The sequence below is a fragment of the Cetorhinus maximus genome, chromosome 9 (assembly GCF_964194155.1).
Source record: "Cetorhinus maximus chromosome 9, sCetMax3.hap1.1, whole genome shotgun sequence".
Classification (NCBI taxonomy): domain Eukaryota; kingdom Metazoa; phylum Chordata; class Chondrichthyes; order Lamniformes; family Cetorhinidae; genus Cetorhinus; species Cetorhinus maximus.
The window spans coordinates 94,838,520-94,854,057 of NC_135887.1; the positions used below are offsets into that span (position 1 = coordinate 94,838,520).

General features: G+C 44.3%; 1 protein-coding gene across 2 annotated transcripts in view; it reads left to right on the forward strand.

Moving 5' to 3' along the window:
• Positions 1–15,538, forward strand: part of ush1c (Usher syndrome 1C) — a 279,860-nt gene that overhangs the window by 259,058 nt on the left and 5,264 nt on the right. For both annotated transcript variants that reach the window (XM_078549127.1, XM_078549128.1), the window contains 2 exons: positions 3,290–3,399; positions 13,641–13,696. In XM_078549127.1, the coding sequence (XP_078405253.1) occupies positions 3,290–3,399; positions 13,641–13,696 (166 nt within the window). The remainder of the gene's footprint in view (positions 1–3,289; positions 3,400–13,640; positions 13,697–15,538) is intronic.

Genomic DNA, 15,538 nt, shown 5'->3' on the forward strand with positions numbered 1-15,538 from the left:
ATGACTTCAGTCTGAGCTTCTACTGCAGCAATCAGATGTTAGGTTTCTTCTGCTTGTGCTGCAATAGAAGCTGAAACATCAGACTTGGGGTTGGCATCCAGTTCCACACTGGATTGGATGGGCTCCAAGCTCTGTTTAAAGCCCTGTGTCAAGTTGGTGCAGGACTTCTCCATGTTCCATAACATTGACCACAGGCTATCTAGTAGGCCAATGCACTAAGCGTTTCATTGTGCACACACATCGGCCTTCTTCCATAGGCCACTTTGCGAAAGTATCACCTAATAGGTGCAATAGAACTTGTGTGACCTTATCCTCTAACAGGTTGACATCTGTATTACCAAGATCACCTGCCCTTGTTTGGACCTCTTGTGCTGGGTGTCTCACTGTGTAGATACCTCCTCTAAGCTACCTTCCTAAGTACATGCAGCATCAGTATCTGAACTGGTGGCTGAGAGTGTGAGAGTTAGTGAATGTGCTGCTTCTTCATTGTCTTTCTGCTCTTCTGCCTCTTGCTCTTCCACCACTGCCAGGCCAGGTGGAGCCCTTGCATATCTGAAATGCAAAAGGCACAAGAGTAGAGTTGTGAGGGGCAGGAGAGAGGGAATGACAAGAGCTGCATGCTTTCACCATCTGCATCTTGTAAACCAGAGGAAACTATGGAATGAGGGGGGAAATGGGGTGTGAAAAAGAGGATTAAGTATGAGCATGCTATCATGTCGATGGTTATAACCAAGTCACTGACCATGGCCTCAGTCATTGCCTCTCTAAAATGACAACCACCATCTCTTCCATGGGAAATACATGCAGCCGTGCCTGTATCCCTCCAGTTAGACACTGCTTCCTCTGGTAGTATAACGTATTGGGCAGGAGAATGTCTATGCTTATTTAAATGGACTTCCAGAAGGCATTTGATGAAGTTCTTTATAAGAGACTGTTAATTAAGGTTGACACTCATAGGATTGAAGATAAATTATTGAACTGATTAGGAAATTGGCTGAATGGCAGTCAACAGAGGTTGGGGATAATGGGCAGGTGCTGGCAGAATGTGACACGGATGTCTGCTCACTATTCCAGGATCATTCTGGAGTGCAAAGAGTGTTCACTTGATCCTATTCCCACTAAACTGCTGATCACCCAACTTCCCCTCCTGGCCCCCATGTTAGCCAATATTGTAAATAGTTCTCTCTCTTCAAGTGTTATCCTGCTCCCCTATAAATCTGCCGTCATCATCCTTTCAAAAAACCAGCCTATGATCCTTCTGTCCTTGCAAGCTACCATCTCATCTGCAAACCTCCCCTTTCTTTCCAAAGTCCTTGAAAATGTTGTTTCTTCCCAAATCCATTCCCATCTTTCCTAGAACTCGATGTTTGAATCCCTCCAATTGGGGTTCCCTTACTCCCACAGCACTAAAATGGCTCTTAGCAAAGTCACAAATGATGCCCTATGTGACTGTGACAAAGCTAAACTTGCCCTCCTTGCCCTTCTGAACCTGTCTGCAGCTTTTATCATGGTTGGCCACACCATCCTCCTCCAGTGCCTATCCAGTGTCATCCAGTTGGGTGGGTCTGCCTTCAAGTGGTTTGATTCCTATCTCTCCAACCCAGAGACATAGAATCACTTGCAATGGCTTCTCTTCCTGTTCCTGCGCCGTTACCTCTGGTGTCCCCCCCAAGGACCTAACCTTAGCCCTCTCCTATTTCTCATCTACATGTTGCCCTTGGTGACATCATTCAAAGGCAGGATCTTAATTTTCACATGTATGCTGACGACACCCATCAAGCAATGTCTTGATTTTAAAATCCTCAACATTATCCTGCCTTGCCTTGCTCCTCCCCATCTCTGTAATCTTTTCCTACCCCACAATCCTTCAAGATATGTGGGCTCCTCTAAACCTGACCTCTTGTACATTTCCAGTCATAGTTGCTTCACCACTGGTGGCTCTGCTTTCAGTTGCATAGGACCAAAGATTTGGAATTGCCTCCCTACACTTCTCCACCTCTCAGCCTCATTAATACCTCTATGTGGCTGGGTGTCATACTTTGCTTTATAAAACCCTGTGAAGTGCCTTGGGATGTTTTATCATATTAAAGGCACTACATAAATATAAGTTGTTGTTGTGTCCTGCAAGAATGTGTGTTGGGGCCTCAACCCCATAATTATTAATCACTTAGTTGATAGGATAGAAAGCCACACATTCAAATTTGCCGATGATACAGATAGTGAGTATTATAAGTGGTGTAGATGAAAGATTAAGATTACAAAGAGATAGATATTAACAGATTAAATAAATGGGCAAAATTACAGAAAATGGATTTCAGTGTGGGCAAATGTGAGGACCTAAAAGCATAGAACAGCACACTCTCTAAATAATGAAAAGCTAAAAAACAGTGAAGATCCAAAGAGGCTTGGGCGTGCAGCAACAGAGATCATTAAAATGTCATGAACAGTACAGAAAATAATTTAAAAGGCTGATGTAATTTTGGCGTCATATTTAGAGGATTAGAGTACAAAGGAATAGAAGTCATGCTTCAGCTACACAAATCCCTGATTAGACCACACCCGGAATACTATAAACAATTCTGGACACCACGGTTTAGGATGGATGTATTGGCCTTGAAAGGAGTGCAGGTAGATTTACCAGGATGATATCTGGACCCCAAGAGTTAAATTACAAGGAGAGATTACACAAACTAGTATTCCCTGGAATTTATAAGATTAAGGGGCTGACTTGATTGATGTTTTCAAGATCTTAAGGACAACATATTGTGTAAGTAGAAAGAAACTATTGCCTCTATTTGGGGAGTCTATGACTTGGGGCATAACGGTAATCAAAAAATTAGAGCCAGACCTTTCAGAAGTCAAACTAATAAATACTTGTACAAGCAAAAGGTGTAGAAGTTAGGAAAACTCTTTCACAAATGGCAATTGATGCCAGATCCATTGTTAAATTTAAAACTGAGATTGATGGATTTTTGTAAACTAAAGATGTTTTGGGATTTGGGGCAAAGGCAGGTTTGTGGAGTTAGGTCACATATCAGCCATGATCTCACTGAATGGTGGAACAGGCTCAAGGTGCTAAATGGACTAATTGTTTTCTTTCTTGCTCAGACTGACCATGGCTGTTGTGTCCAATTTCAAATTATTGCGTTTTCACGAGCCTCATTTAAAAACAGTCAAAGCATAGATGTTGTGCAACCAATGCAAAGCTTTAATGGTGCACTGAAATAGATTATAATGCTTTTTGTCTTGAAATCTAATCTTTGTTATTTTTTCCAATTGTCTTCTTTAGGTGGAATTGTGAGGGGAGATCAAATAATGGCTGTCAATGGAAAGATTCTCACTGATGCCACCCTACATGAAGCCCAGATGACACTGGCAAAGTCTTGGAATAGTGGTGGTGTAAGTATTCTTATCCTTCATATTGGTTATTTAACGTGTGACCAAAAAATAACCTAGCAACGTTTTTAATAAAGGAGCAAATTGGATCTAATTCAATTAACTTCAGACACAAAATTCACTATTTTTGTCCCCTCCCTGCAGAGAAACCTCTAATTACTCATGGTCCACAAATATAGTTAATTTTCGCTAATGACACTCAGGTCTACCTGACCACCATATCTTTCAAACCCTCTACTTCCTGTGTTGTGACACTCTTCTCTAACATCCAATCTTGGATGAGCTGCAACTGAACATTGGGAAGACCGCCATTGTATTGACCGCCTGTAGCAAACTCCATATTCAATCAATGATTCGAATCCCTTCTGTAGCCACTGTTTCAGGCTGAACCAGACATTTTGTAACTTCAACATCCTATTTAATGTAATGATGAGCTTCTAAACTCATATCTTTCTCAACCACGAACACTACCTACTTTCTGCCTCCAAAACTCTGCTAATCATATCCTTATCCAACATTTTGTCCTGCTCACCCTTCACTTGCATTGTATTATGTTCCCCAACTTCCCTTAACACCAGTTTCTTTGAGCAAACTTTTTATCTCACATCCTAATATCTCCTCCTTTAGCTCACTTTTTTTTTTGTTATTATACCACAGTGAAGCACATTTGGATGCTTTCCTATACTAAGGCCATAGACATGCAAATTGTTATTGGCCTGGATTTTGTGGTGTAATTAATGGTTAAGCCATCAGTGCTCCCCATTATTAAGGAGTAAACCAGGCAGCAACTGCCAGCCTCCATACGTGTGCAATTAAACATGGAAATCATGAAGTTTTTGATTGATTTGCCCTGCTTCTCTACAAGCTTTGCTGCACTGCTATCTCGCTGAGAAGTTTAGCATTCAAATGCATGAAGAGCATGAGATTGCTGTACTTACCCACTAGATATTCATTAAGCATGCTAGCGAAAGTTAGGGCTTGTCTATTCAAGTGTAAGTGACACTAAAAGTTTACTTTTAGAAGTATGGAATCTCATTCCTTCAGATTATAATAATTGTAGGAGATACTATTAAAAATTAAAGTAATTTTATTTAACTTTGTTCCATTTCTCTCTCTCTTTTAATGCCATCTTTATTTCATTTTATTCTGCTTCATGCACATGATTTAATATTGAATTAAATATACTTAAATTTCCTGGTTTAGACACTGCGGGTGGAATTTTCCCCTCCAGCCCGGGCGGGTCTGAAAAATTTGGAGGGAGGCCAAAAATAGGAAACCTGCCGTTGGGAAAACAGCCTGGAATTTTCCCTCACCACTTTCATGGCATGATGGTGGCGTGTCGGGTTTCCCAATGATCCATAGCAGGAACCTCATTTGCATGCATTACAATGTCATGAATGCTCATTAAAAACACTACTCGCCAGAATCACGTAGTCCCTCCAATCTAGCAGCACGTCAGTCAGAAATTAGACTGGTCTGAATCACTTTTGGAAATAAGTGGCGTGCAGCTGTCAGCTCTCACTTCACTCATGACTTCAAGGTGAGTGCAACACTCGAAGCCTACCTGCAACAGCACCACTCCGAGTTCTCAGCAATGTCAGTGAGATGCTACACTGATGGGGGTGTAGGATTTCTCTCCTCACTGATTTCCTCCCTTGTCCAGAAGGGTGTTATCTGGGGCTCAGGCAGGGAAGCAACCCAGACAGAGACCTGGGTGGGGAAGTAGAGGGAAGGAGACACGGGACAATAGTCAAAGGTAGGTTTGGGGGAGTTGGGGGGTAAGGAGGGATAGAGACACGGGAGACAATGGGCAAAGGTTGGTTTGGGGGAGTGGGGGGAAAGGAGGGCAGGAGACATGATGAACAATGGGCAAAGGTGGGCTGGGAACATAACTACACAAATTAGAGGGGAAGCACGCAGACTCAGGAATATGAGTGGTTGTGTTAGTTTGGCACAAGAAGGTAAGGTTTGGATTTCCAGAAGGCATTTGATAAGGTGCCACATCAAAGATTGTTACAGAAAATAAAAGAGCATGGTGTAGGGGGTAACATATTAGCATGGATAGAAGATTGGCTGGCTGGCAGAAAGCAGAGAGTATGCATAAATGGGTCTTTCTCTGATTGGCAGGATGGGACGAGTGGAGTCCCATATGGGTCTGGACTGGGGCCTCAACTTTTTACAATTTACATCAATGACTTAGATGAGGGGAGTGAAGACATGGTAGTTAAATTTGCAGATGACACAAAGATAGGTAGGAAAGTATGTTGTGAAGAGGACATGAGGTTTCAGATGGATATAGATAGGTTGAGTGAGTGGGCAAAGACCTGGCAAATGGAGTTTAATGTGGGAAAATGTGATGTTGTTCACTTTGGCAGGATGAACAAACAAGCAAAGTATTACTTAAATGGAGAACGGCTGCAGAATTCTGAGATGCAGAGGGATCTAGGTGTTCTAGTACATGAGTCACAAAAAGTTAGTATGGAGGTACAGCAAGTAGTTAAGAAGGCAAATGGAATGCTCTCCTTTATTATGAAAGGGATTGAACATAAAAGGATGTTAAGCTTCAGTTACACAGGGCATTGATGAGACCGCACCTTGAATACCTTGTGCAGTTTCGGTCTCCTTATTTAAGGAAGGATGTAAATGCATCGGAGGTGGTTCAAAGGAGGTTTACTAGATTGATACCTGGAATGAGTCAGCTGTCTTATGAAGAAAGGTTGGACAGACTGGGCTTGTTTCCACTGGAGTTTAGAAGAGTTAGGGGGGATTTGATTGAAGTATACAAGATCCTGAACAGCCTTAACAAGATAGACGTCGAAAGGATGTTTCCTCTTGTGGGTGAGTCCAGAACTAGGAGGCACTGTTTTAAAATTGGGTGTCGCCCTTTTAGGACAGAGATGAGGAGAAATGTTTTCTCTGAGGGTTGTGTGACTTTGGAACTCTCTACCTCAGAAGGTGGTGGAGGCGAGGTCATTGAATATTTTTAAGGCAGAGGTAGATAGATTCTTGTTAGGCAAGGGAATCAAAAATTATTGGGGTTAGATGGGAATGTGGAAATCGACACACAAGATCATCAGCCAAGATCTTATTGAATGGCGGATCAGGCTCAAGGGGCCGAATGGTCTACTCCCGTTCCTATTTCTTATGTTCTTATGCTTGCACAAAGACTCATGGAGGTGGGGGGGGGGAAAGGATTTCACATGAGGGACAGGTTGCACAGAGACTCATGGAAGGTGGAGGGACACTGTGTTGTCAGCAGTCAGGTGGTCTCCTCTATAAGTGACCGTGCACACAGCCTCGAGATGGGAGGGGTGATATCCAAAGTTTGCATTGGGACATCTACAGTTATGGTTTCAGGTGGAGGATTAGAATATCAACCACAATGACAATGGGATCCAGGATTATTGGAGGAGGCTAGAAGATAACAGGAGGCATCTCTACCTGCACACTGTGGGGTTCCAGGAAGATTGGAGGGACAGTGGCAGTCATGCAGGAAGGGTTAAAGTTGGTCTCATAGTAGAATCTGAGCACCACCATCTTGGCAAGTTGAAGTTATGACTCAGTCAGAAATCGAAACTGGAAAAGAATCTGGACAGGAGGGGTCGGAGTCAGTGTGGGAGCAGCCCAGGGCTGCACAAGAGGCCCCATTTCATGGGGTAGCCTCAACCTGCTTGCGCTCAAAACATTGAAATGAAGTCAGATATGAGAGAAAAATGGAAGATCACTTTGAGAAGGCTCCATTGGAGCCATTGCCATTTTTAGCACTCTAAAGAGAGACTGCAGAAATCATTGGCTTCAGAATGCGGTCACTCCATTTGAGCATCAACAGAGAGGTATGTGAGAATGTTAATGAGGGCAAGCATCAAGGGGGCACAGCTGCTGCATATGTGCCACATCATCAATGAAAGCTTGTAGATGCATATGCACAATGCTTTCAAATGACAAGACCATTCTCATGAACAGCAAGCATATTTACAAAAGTGCATGATACTTACAATGATTTAACATCCGCGACCCAGAAGTGAAATCAAAGTTTCTTAATTTTTCTAACCCTCCCGTTACGTCTAGGTACAGCCTCGACATCTGCAGCAGAGGTGGAGATATCCTGCAGACTGGTACACCTTGTTGTTTTTTATTACTTTGATGATGACCTCTAGAGGGTTGGGAGCTGGAGGCCCCCGGCCAGCTTTGGGTGTCCTGCTGTGGAGCAGGTGCACCCTCCTCGGCCTGCGGAGCTGTAGCTGATGGGGTCACAGGCAGAGGGGATTGGGATCGGTGGGACACTCTCACAGTCACATGAGTGGATGGCCCTGGGTTGTCCAGCTGCTGGTCCTCCTCCCTGTGGGTGCCCAAGGGCTCTTGCCTGACTCCCTGGGGAGAAGGAGCATCTGGTGGGAGGTCAAGGTGCACACCACCCGCCCCCCCGCCCCCCACCAACCCGGCCCAGCCACTGATGGATCCCACCAGTGTCTCTAGTGATGGAATGCAGGTCTGAGTGCAAACCCAGCAGCATCTGCAGGACCAGGGTATCCAAGGCAGTTGCCACCCTTCCCATGGTAACCTTGAGGCACTTGCATGTTGGAGTCACGACATCAGACAAAATGCGAATTGACTCCTCCATCCTACACTCTAGTCTGCTGACTGCCTCTTGCAGCTCTACCTGGTTTTCTGAAGCCTGTTATTTCATCTCCAGCATGTTTGACAAGGTCATTTTCGGAGGTGCATCACCTGGCTCAGACTCAGCTGATGCCTGTTCTCCAGCAGTCCTCCGACTGCCAGAGAGCTGGGCTGTCACTGCTTCTGACTGCCGTGGAGAGATATCTGTGAGGTGTTCCCTAGAAAGTGACCGCAAACCTACTCTACAATTAGGATCCTCTGAGCTGGTGGAGGATGCAGGTGAATGGAGTGACATGTCTTTCTCGAATGGATCCTCAGATTCCTCGTCTGAGGTGGCCTGGGTACTGGAGCTTGTGTTGACTCTGCTGGTGAGTCTGGGCTTGCTGCTGCCTGTAAGAGAGAGCAGCTGGATTTACTCCATGAACAGACTCAATACAACATTTCACGTCACTCACTGAGAATGCCAAGATGTGATGAACTTATGGAGGCCTCCATACTGGCTTGCTGGGAGAAGCCGATCTTGCCTTCCCCACAGGAGAGGTCCCTGTCCTCCCCTGCCAACTTAGTGGTATCCTCCTCTGCTGAGGTCCTCAACCCTCCTTCCTCTGGTCTGGGATCTCTCCCTCTTGTGCGCAAGCTTGACCTGGAGGAAGACAAGTAGATGCAATATGATAAAAAGAGATGGAGAAGAGCTTGGGATGTATGCATGTCTACTATGTGTGCTAACCTTCCCCAGTAAGGGGTGAGGGTGGAGTTTGTGCATCATGATAGCTGAGATGCTGGTGATGTTATAGTGCCCGTGAAACAATCAATGGTGATGTGTCCCCCACTGATATTGTAAGAGATCCCTGAGCAATGTAACACTTTGCGTGCATGATGTCATAATGAGACTGAGAGGTTGGAGTGAGGAGAATGTTGACTTACCCTGGTGGAGTGGATGAGATCATTCATCTTCTTCCTGCACTGGATTGCATTTCGAGAGTGGCAGCCCAATGCGTTCACTGCCCTTGCAATGGCCTCCCAGGCCAGTGAGGTAAGGCTGGTGGGCTTCCTGGAGCATCCCTGGGGTAAAGGGCATCCCTGTGTTGCCATACACCTTCTATGAGAGAGCCTCCAGGGATTCAAAGCAAAACCTAGGCTTTCTTCTTTGCAGCAGCTATTTCCACACGACCTATCCTGAAAGCTGGGCTGAAGAGAGTGAGGGTGGCATTTAAATATGGCGCCCGGACCATCGAGCCCATTAGGTGACAGTGGGGCGAATGAGTCAGTTCCCAACCTGCCCCATGATTCGGAGAGAAACTGGCCTATGCATAATTAATTAGCAAAAGGAGCGCGAAACCGGTTGTGATTTCCTGCCACACCACCCAGTGGCAAATGTGTCGCAGAACCCGTTTACCTCCGCACTTAGTTTCAAAAATGGAAAATTCCACCCTCCATGGCTCAATAAAGATTATTTAACCTGATTGGTTGAAAAGACACATTGTTACTTGTCCTGTTCACACTGGTCCCAATCCCTTGTAGAGTACTCTGTGCTGTATCAGATTCCCAATAACCACATTGCAGGTCAAAAGCCCATGAGAGCTTTTGGGCAGAATATGTATAATGGATGGTGAGTGCCATTTGTTCACCACTGACCACAAAATCCAGGCCAATATGCTGTTTGCAGGACCATGGCAGTAGGTAGTAGTTCTTCCTTAGCACTCCCCATAGCAAGCTAGGTACTGACTTAAGTTATATGTTGACAGGAGCATAATAGCACATAACATATTGTGTACTTCCAAATTTCTTTCTTTCACTCTCTCTTTCCTTCTTGAGCTTCTAATTTGGCCTCTTTTTCCACCCTTTTTTCCTCTATTGCTGGAACTCACCTTTCTCACTGTATCTCGCTTGTATCATCCTGATGACTTTTATCTTTCATTGTTTCCACCTCATTTATTCTGCCTTTCCACCCTCCCCGTCCCATCCCTGACACCACATCTCTTCTGTGTCCTGAATATTTCCATCTTTGTGTGGGTCTCACACGTATTCCTGCATTGACAGGCTGAATATGCATCCCTTGTTTTTTGAAAGGCTTAATAGTGTTTACAGAAAGAGGGAACATGCATTGAGTTGGTTGTATCTACAATTGTGTTTGTCGACATTAAAGATAGAGAAATATACTGATCCAAGGGTTATTTTTTTGTTATTTTCCTGTGACTGCAAAAACAAAATTGATTTCAGTTTTTTCTTTATTTGTATATTGACTGGAACACTGTGGTGGAAAAAAGTCACAGATGGTGAAACAATAAAACTGTTTCTCTGACGAATGGTTTTAATGAATTCCAGCTTTCAAAATCTCCAGTGTCATTAAGTAATTGATTACTTTAATTTCCAGGTGATAAGGTGTACATAATGGCTATATCTGGAAAATGAAATAGCTTGTATTTAAATAGCACTTTCAGCATACAAAAACCTCCGAAAGTACTATACAGTAAAGAGTAAAAAAAATCCTTGCCCAAGTTAAAGGAGGTATTAGGAAGGATGGCCAAATGTTTGATCAAAGAGGTGATTTTAAAGTACTGCCTTAAAGAAGGAGAGGGGAAAATGGAAAGGCAGGGGTCTAAATATTTGCTTGCTCCCGTTTTGAAGCATGGAGATCACAATTCACACCACTCTGTCCACTCCTGGTGCCATTGAGGTAGGCAGCCAGGCAAATTTTGAACTGCTTTCTCCTCTCCATGATTGTAGTGTTCAGCTGATCCTGCTGACTGGCTGAATGCTCAACAGGGAGCCTAGAGGCACATGAGGCTAGCACATGTTCCAGCTAGCCTCCAACTCCTAAAGGCAGTCTGACTCCCTAAAAGGGAGCTGCACTGACTGAAAGCGGGCAGCTACTGACTGAAACAATGCAATTGTCTGTAATTGGAACCAAAGAAAATGGAACATCAGGACAGAGAAAGAGCTCCCAGGTACCTGGATGCAGTGCTGGAGGCTGGAGGCAGTCATGAAGGCTGACAGGATGAGACGGGCCATGTTTCTGCAGAGGTCCAGGAAGCCCTCATGGAATACCCTTTGAAGGAATAGGAGTGGATGAGCAAGGAGGTCAATCCCCAGAGTCTGGGCACAAGGACCTGGCAATAGTGCTGAAAGAAGTTTAATGATCTCACATAGGTGGTCAAGGTCAGTCAATGCATCTTCAAAGGACATCTCCAACCACCAACCTCATGCTGCTCATTGCACCACACCCCCATCTGCAGTTCCTGGCATTCAAAACTAGATCTAACATAATCAGTACTGCACCTCATCCTCACATCTTCCAATAACACCAGACTCACACCTACCTCTTGCTGCTTCCACATACCTTCAGCTATTCAGCTGTACTAGGAATATCAACCAAAAGCATTGCAACACAATAACTGACATTCTTTCCTCTTTCTTGCAGGACAAGGTCATCCACAATAGAAGGAAACAACAGAGAACAAGCTGGAAACTGGTGCACCTGCATCCTCTAAATAGATGATGCTCCTCTAGGGTGCCAGCTGGGCAGGACCCGAAGTATCTGGCATCATAAAGAACATTCAGGATGACAGGATGTTCCTGTCTTATGCTTCTTTTCAACTCCCACCTCACCATCATCCTGCTACCTGTGAATTGCAAGTTGCAGATGGTATGACCTTGAACCTCTTGCTTTCCAACCTGCCCCCTTCCCTCAACTGTGCCTTTCTGATTTTCTGCTTTTAGTTACCCAAGAACAGCCAGCTGACCAACCACAATAGCCTCAGGAGAAAGGATGAGAGCAACACATACCAGTGATGAAGAAGCCCGGTCACTCGATCTCACTCACACAGCCACCAGCTCAGATACTGGCACTGTGTGAACTGTAGAGGCTGACATAGAGTTGGTATCAGTACTTGGTGAGTCACCAGGCATGAGTGGCCTGCAGCCAAGCTAGGGGAAGGATAACACATACTCATGTGCTTGTTCATCGGAGGGCAAGGTCACAGATGAGGCCAGCTACCTGGACTCAGATAAGGTCTTTGATGAGGCGGCGTGTAGGAGGATACTGATGAGAATGCACACTGAGATGCTTGGTGCCTTGACAAGCCTGTTAAACAGCCTCCTGTCACCATCAAGGAACTTGAAAGAGTCCAGCTCCAGCATAGTTGAAGGCATCACATAAAGCTTGGTGCCTATCTTTCTATCATGGAAGTAGTGGTCAGATCCATGACTGCAGTTGTGGGCCCAGCCATGATGCAGTGTCTGGTAGCCACTGTCTCAGCTTCCACTGCAAGATAGGTGGAAGCTACCCAGCATCTCAGTGCTGCAGTGGAAGCTCAGACATAGGTCATAAGATCCCTGCTTGTGCATTGCAGTCTCAGGCTGCTGCCATCATAAGCCACATAAGGAGGTATTTGAACAGATGTCCAAAAGCTAGGTCAAGCAGGTAGGTTGTAAAGAGTATGTTAAAGGAGGGAAGGGAAGTAAAGGGGCAAAGAAGTTTAGGGAGAATTCCAGAGTCATGGCCCAGGTAGCTGAAGGCACAGGTGCCATGCTGGAACGATTAAAATTAGGGATGCTTAAGAGGCCAGAACTGTAGAAGCAGGTTACACTGATTGAGATGTCCAAGAACATTGGAGTATTTGGAAACAAGGATGAAACTTTTAGCATTGAGGTGTTGCCAGCCTGTTCATCTAAGTGGATCAGCAAGGACAGGAGTGCTGGATGAACAGGACTTTGTGTGAGTTAGGAGGCAGGCAGTAGAGCTTTGGATGGCATTGGAATAATCAAGTCTAGAAGTAACATAGGCATGGTAAGGGTTTCAGCAACAAATGACTGAGATGGGCGGAGTCAGGCAACGTTACAGAGATGAAAATCAGCAGCCTTAGTGATGGCGCAGATGTGTGGTTGGAAGTCCATCTTGGGATCAAAAATTACACCAAGGTTGCAAGCAGTCTGGCTCAGCCTCATACAGTTGCCTAGGAGAGGAATGGAGTTGATTGCTAGGGAACCGAGTTTGCGGCAGGCACTGAAGACCATAATTGGATGTGCATGGTACCCTTTCACCCTAAGTTTAGCACTGACCATATTATGCTTTGCTCAAGCAATCTGTTGTTTAGTTTAATTTACCATAAAACGCCATAAATCTATTGGAAGTAAATTGGAACTGTTAAAATACCCCAGAAATTCCTTTCTATAAAGCTCCAGTGCAAGAAATTGAGAGGAATCCAACACTAAGTGTTTTGGTCCCAATTCCTAAAACCTGATGCTGGGTGGCCACGCCATTGGTACTGGAAATCCTTGGATTCTTTGTTCATTCCTCTGGCTAGACATTTGACCAATTGATGCATGACAGTGAAACTGGATCCTGTCATCAACTGACATGCCCAGACACTTTCAGGAATTAACTGGATTCCAATCAAGGGTAGGATCAGGCTGATTTTCCCTTTTCTGACTCTTAGGAGATTTAGATTATGTTTTTCGCTCCTTTCAAAGCCTGGCTGAGACCACTTAAGTCAGCACAAGCCTCATTCTTCCTGGTCTCTAAATGGCTGCTTTTGTCCATTAGAGAGACACCAAAAACCTTTTTTCAATAGTAACTTAAACCTTATTTTATTACCAACTGTAAAGCTGTTGTATTTCTGTTACAGGACTGGATAGACCTTGTTATTGCTGTGTCCCCACCAAAGGAATATGAAGATGAAGTGTAAGTTTAAGTTTATAGCCAGACTTTGGCGAATCTCTCCCTCGTGCAGTATTAATTGGTTATGCAAATTACCATTTTTATATTCATCTTTAAAATATTTTCTCTCTTTTTAATGTCACCACTCTACCCCTAACTGCTCTTCAAAAGAAAGAACAGGCAAATGACTTGTCTCTAGGCCTCCGCAAATACTGCTGTGAAAATGACCTGCAGCCCGAGTTGGGGTGAGGACAGGGAGGGAGGAGGATGGAGGTACAATGTGCTTGTCACTTAACTGCCCTCTGAAGTGGCCTAGCAAGCCACTCGGTTATATCAAACTGCTAGTGGTTCCAGAAGAAGACCCAGCACAACCTTCTTAGGGCTATTAAGGATGGCAATAAATACTGGCCTTGCCAGCAATACTCACATCCTATGAATGAATAACTTTTTAAAAGCTGTTAATCTTAAATGAACACCAACTACTGAACACATTGTGTGAATAGGTATCATAAGCAAATCATGAACACTGTGGCTCAAACAAACATGCAGGTTCCTTGAACAGAACAGTGTATTATGGGTAATTTCAAGGCTTAGAAGTAAATTGGCAATGATACCTTGCACATCTGTCACCCTGACTTCAGGAAACATGAAGTTTCTAGCAGGGATTGGCTTTCATTTAAATCTTCATTAATTCTAAGTGAAAATCTGCGGTTGCTTAAATGTATGTAGGAGGCACATGAATTAACCAGGCTTTTAGTTACCTCTTAATCAATAGTTGATGACAAAGCAGCTGAATCCTGTTATGTCCACTACATGTATTAAAATGTTGTTGCATCATTAAAGTTCAGGGCAGTGAGACTTACATTGCTATTTGTTGTGCACTGAGGATATTTTTTTTTTATTCATTCACGAAATGTGGGCTTCGCTGGCTGGACCAGCATTTATTGTCCATCCCTAGTTGCCCTTGAGAAGGTGGTGGTGAACTGCCTTCTTGAACCGCTGCAGTCTATGTGGTGTAGGTATACCCACAGTGCTGTTAGGGAGGGAGTTCCAGGATTTTGACCAGGCTTTAGTTACCTCTTAATCAACAGTTGACGACAAAGCAGCTGAATCCTATGATGTCCACTACATGTGTTAGAATGTTGTTGCATCATTAAAGTTGAGGGCAGTGAGACTTACATTGCTATTTGTTGTGCACTGAGGATAATTGACTGTGTTTGGACCAGACAGTACAGCTTAGTTTACAACTTTCTGCTGAACCTGATCACCATTATCAACTGATCCTCAACAATGTCCAGGTAGCTGATTCTGTGCAGTATTTCTGTTGTTTTGGATCAATTGTTCTTAGGATGGTGCACCTCCTATACTTTCTGTGCCCCAAGTCGCCAATGCTGCTGCTAAACTAAAAAGTAACTCACATTTGGTGCTTCATTCGTCTGTCGAACTGAAAACTCCCACATGCTCTCATATCACTGCTGTAGTAAAGTACTGCAAATTCACCACCCTAAGACCCATAATTTTGGTGCTGCATGCATCATTTCGTGTCCAAAATGGCATCTGTACCATGTACCAGTTTAGCTGCAGCCACACTACCCGCATTTTGAATAGGTCAGTTCTAGAAGCATGTGCTGGATGTAGGCAGATAGTGATTTCCTTCAGCATGAAAAGCCGATTTGACTCTAGCAGTGCCATTTGCAGCTGCAATGGTCCAGCTGGTGCCTGCTCTTAACTTGCACACCTGTCATGCATTCAGCAATAGGAAGGACTCCCACCAGCACTATTTAAAGGGATCGCCAACTATTCTCAGGTTAGTTGCTGATTGATTTCTATGGGCTGCTGTTGAGTTAGTACAAACCAGCCAATACT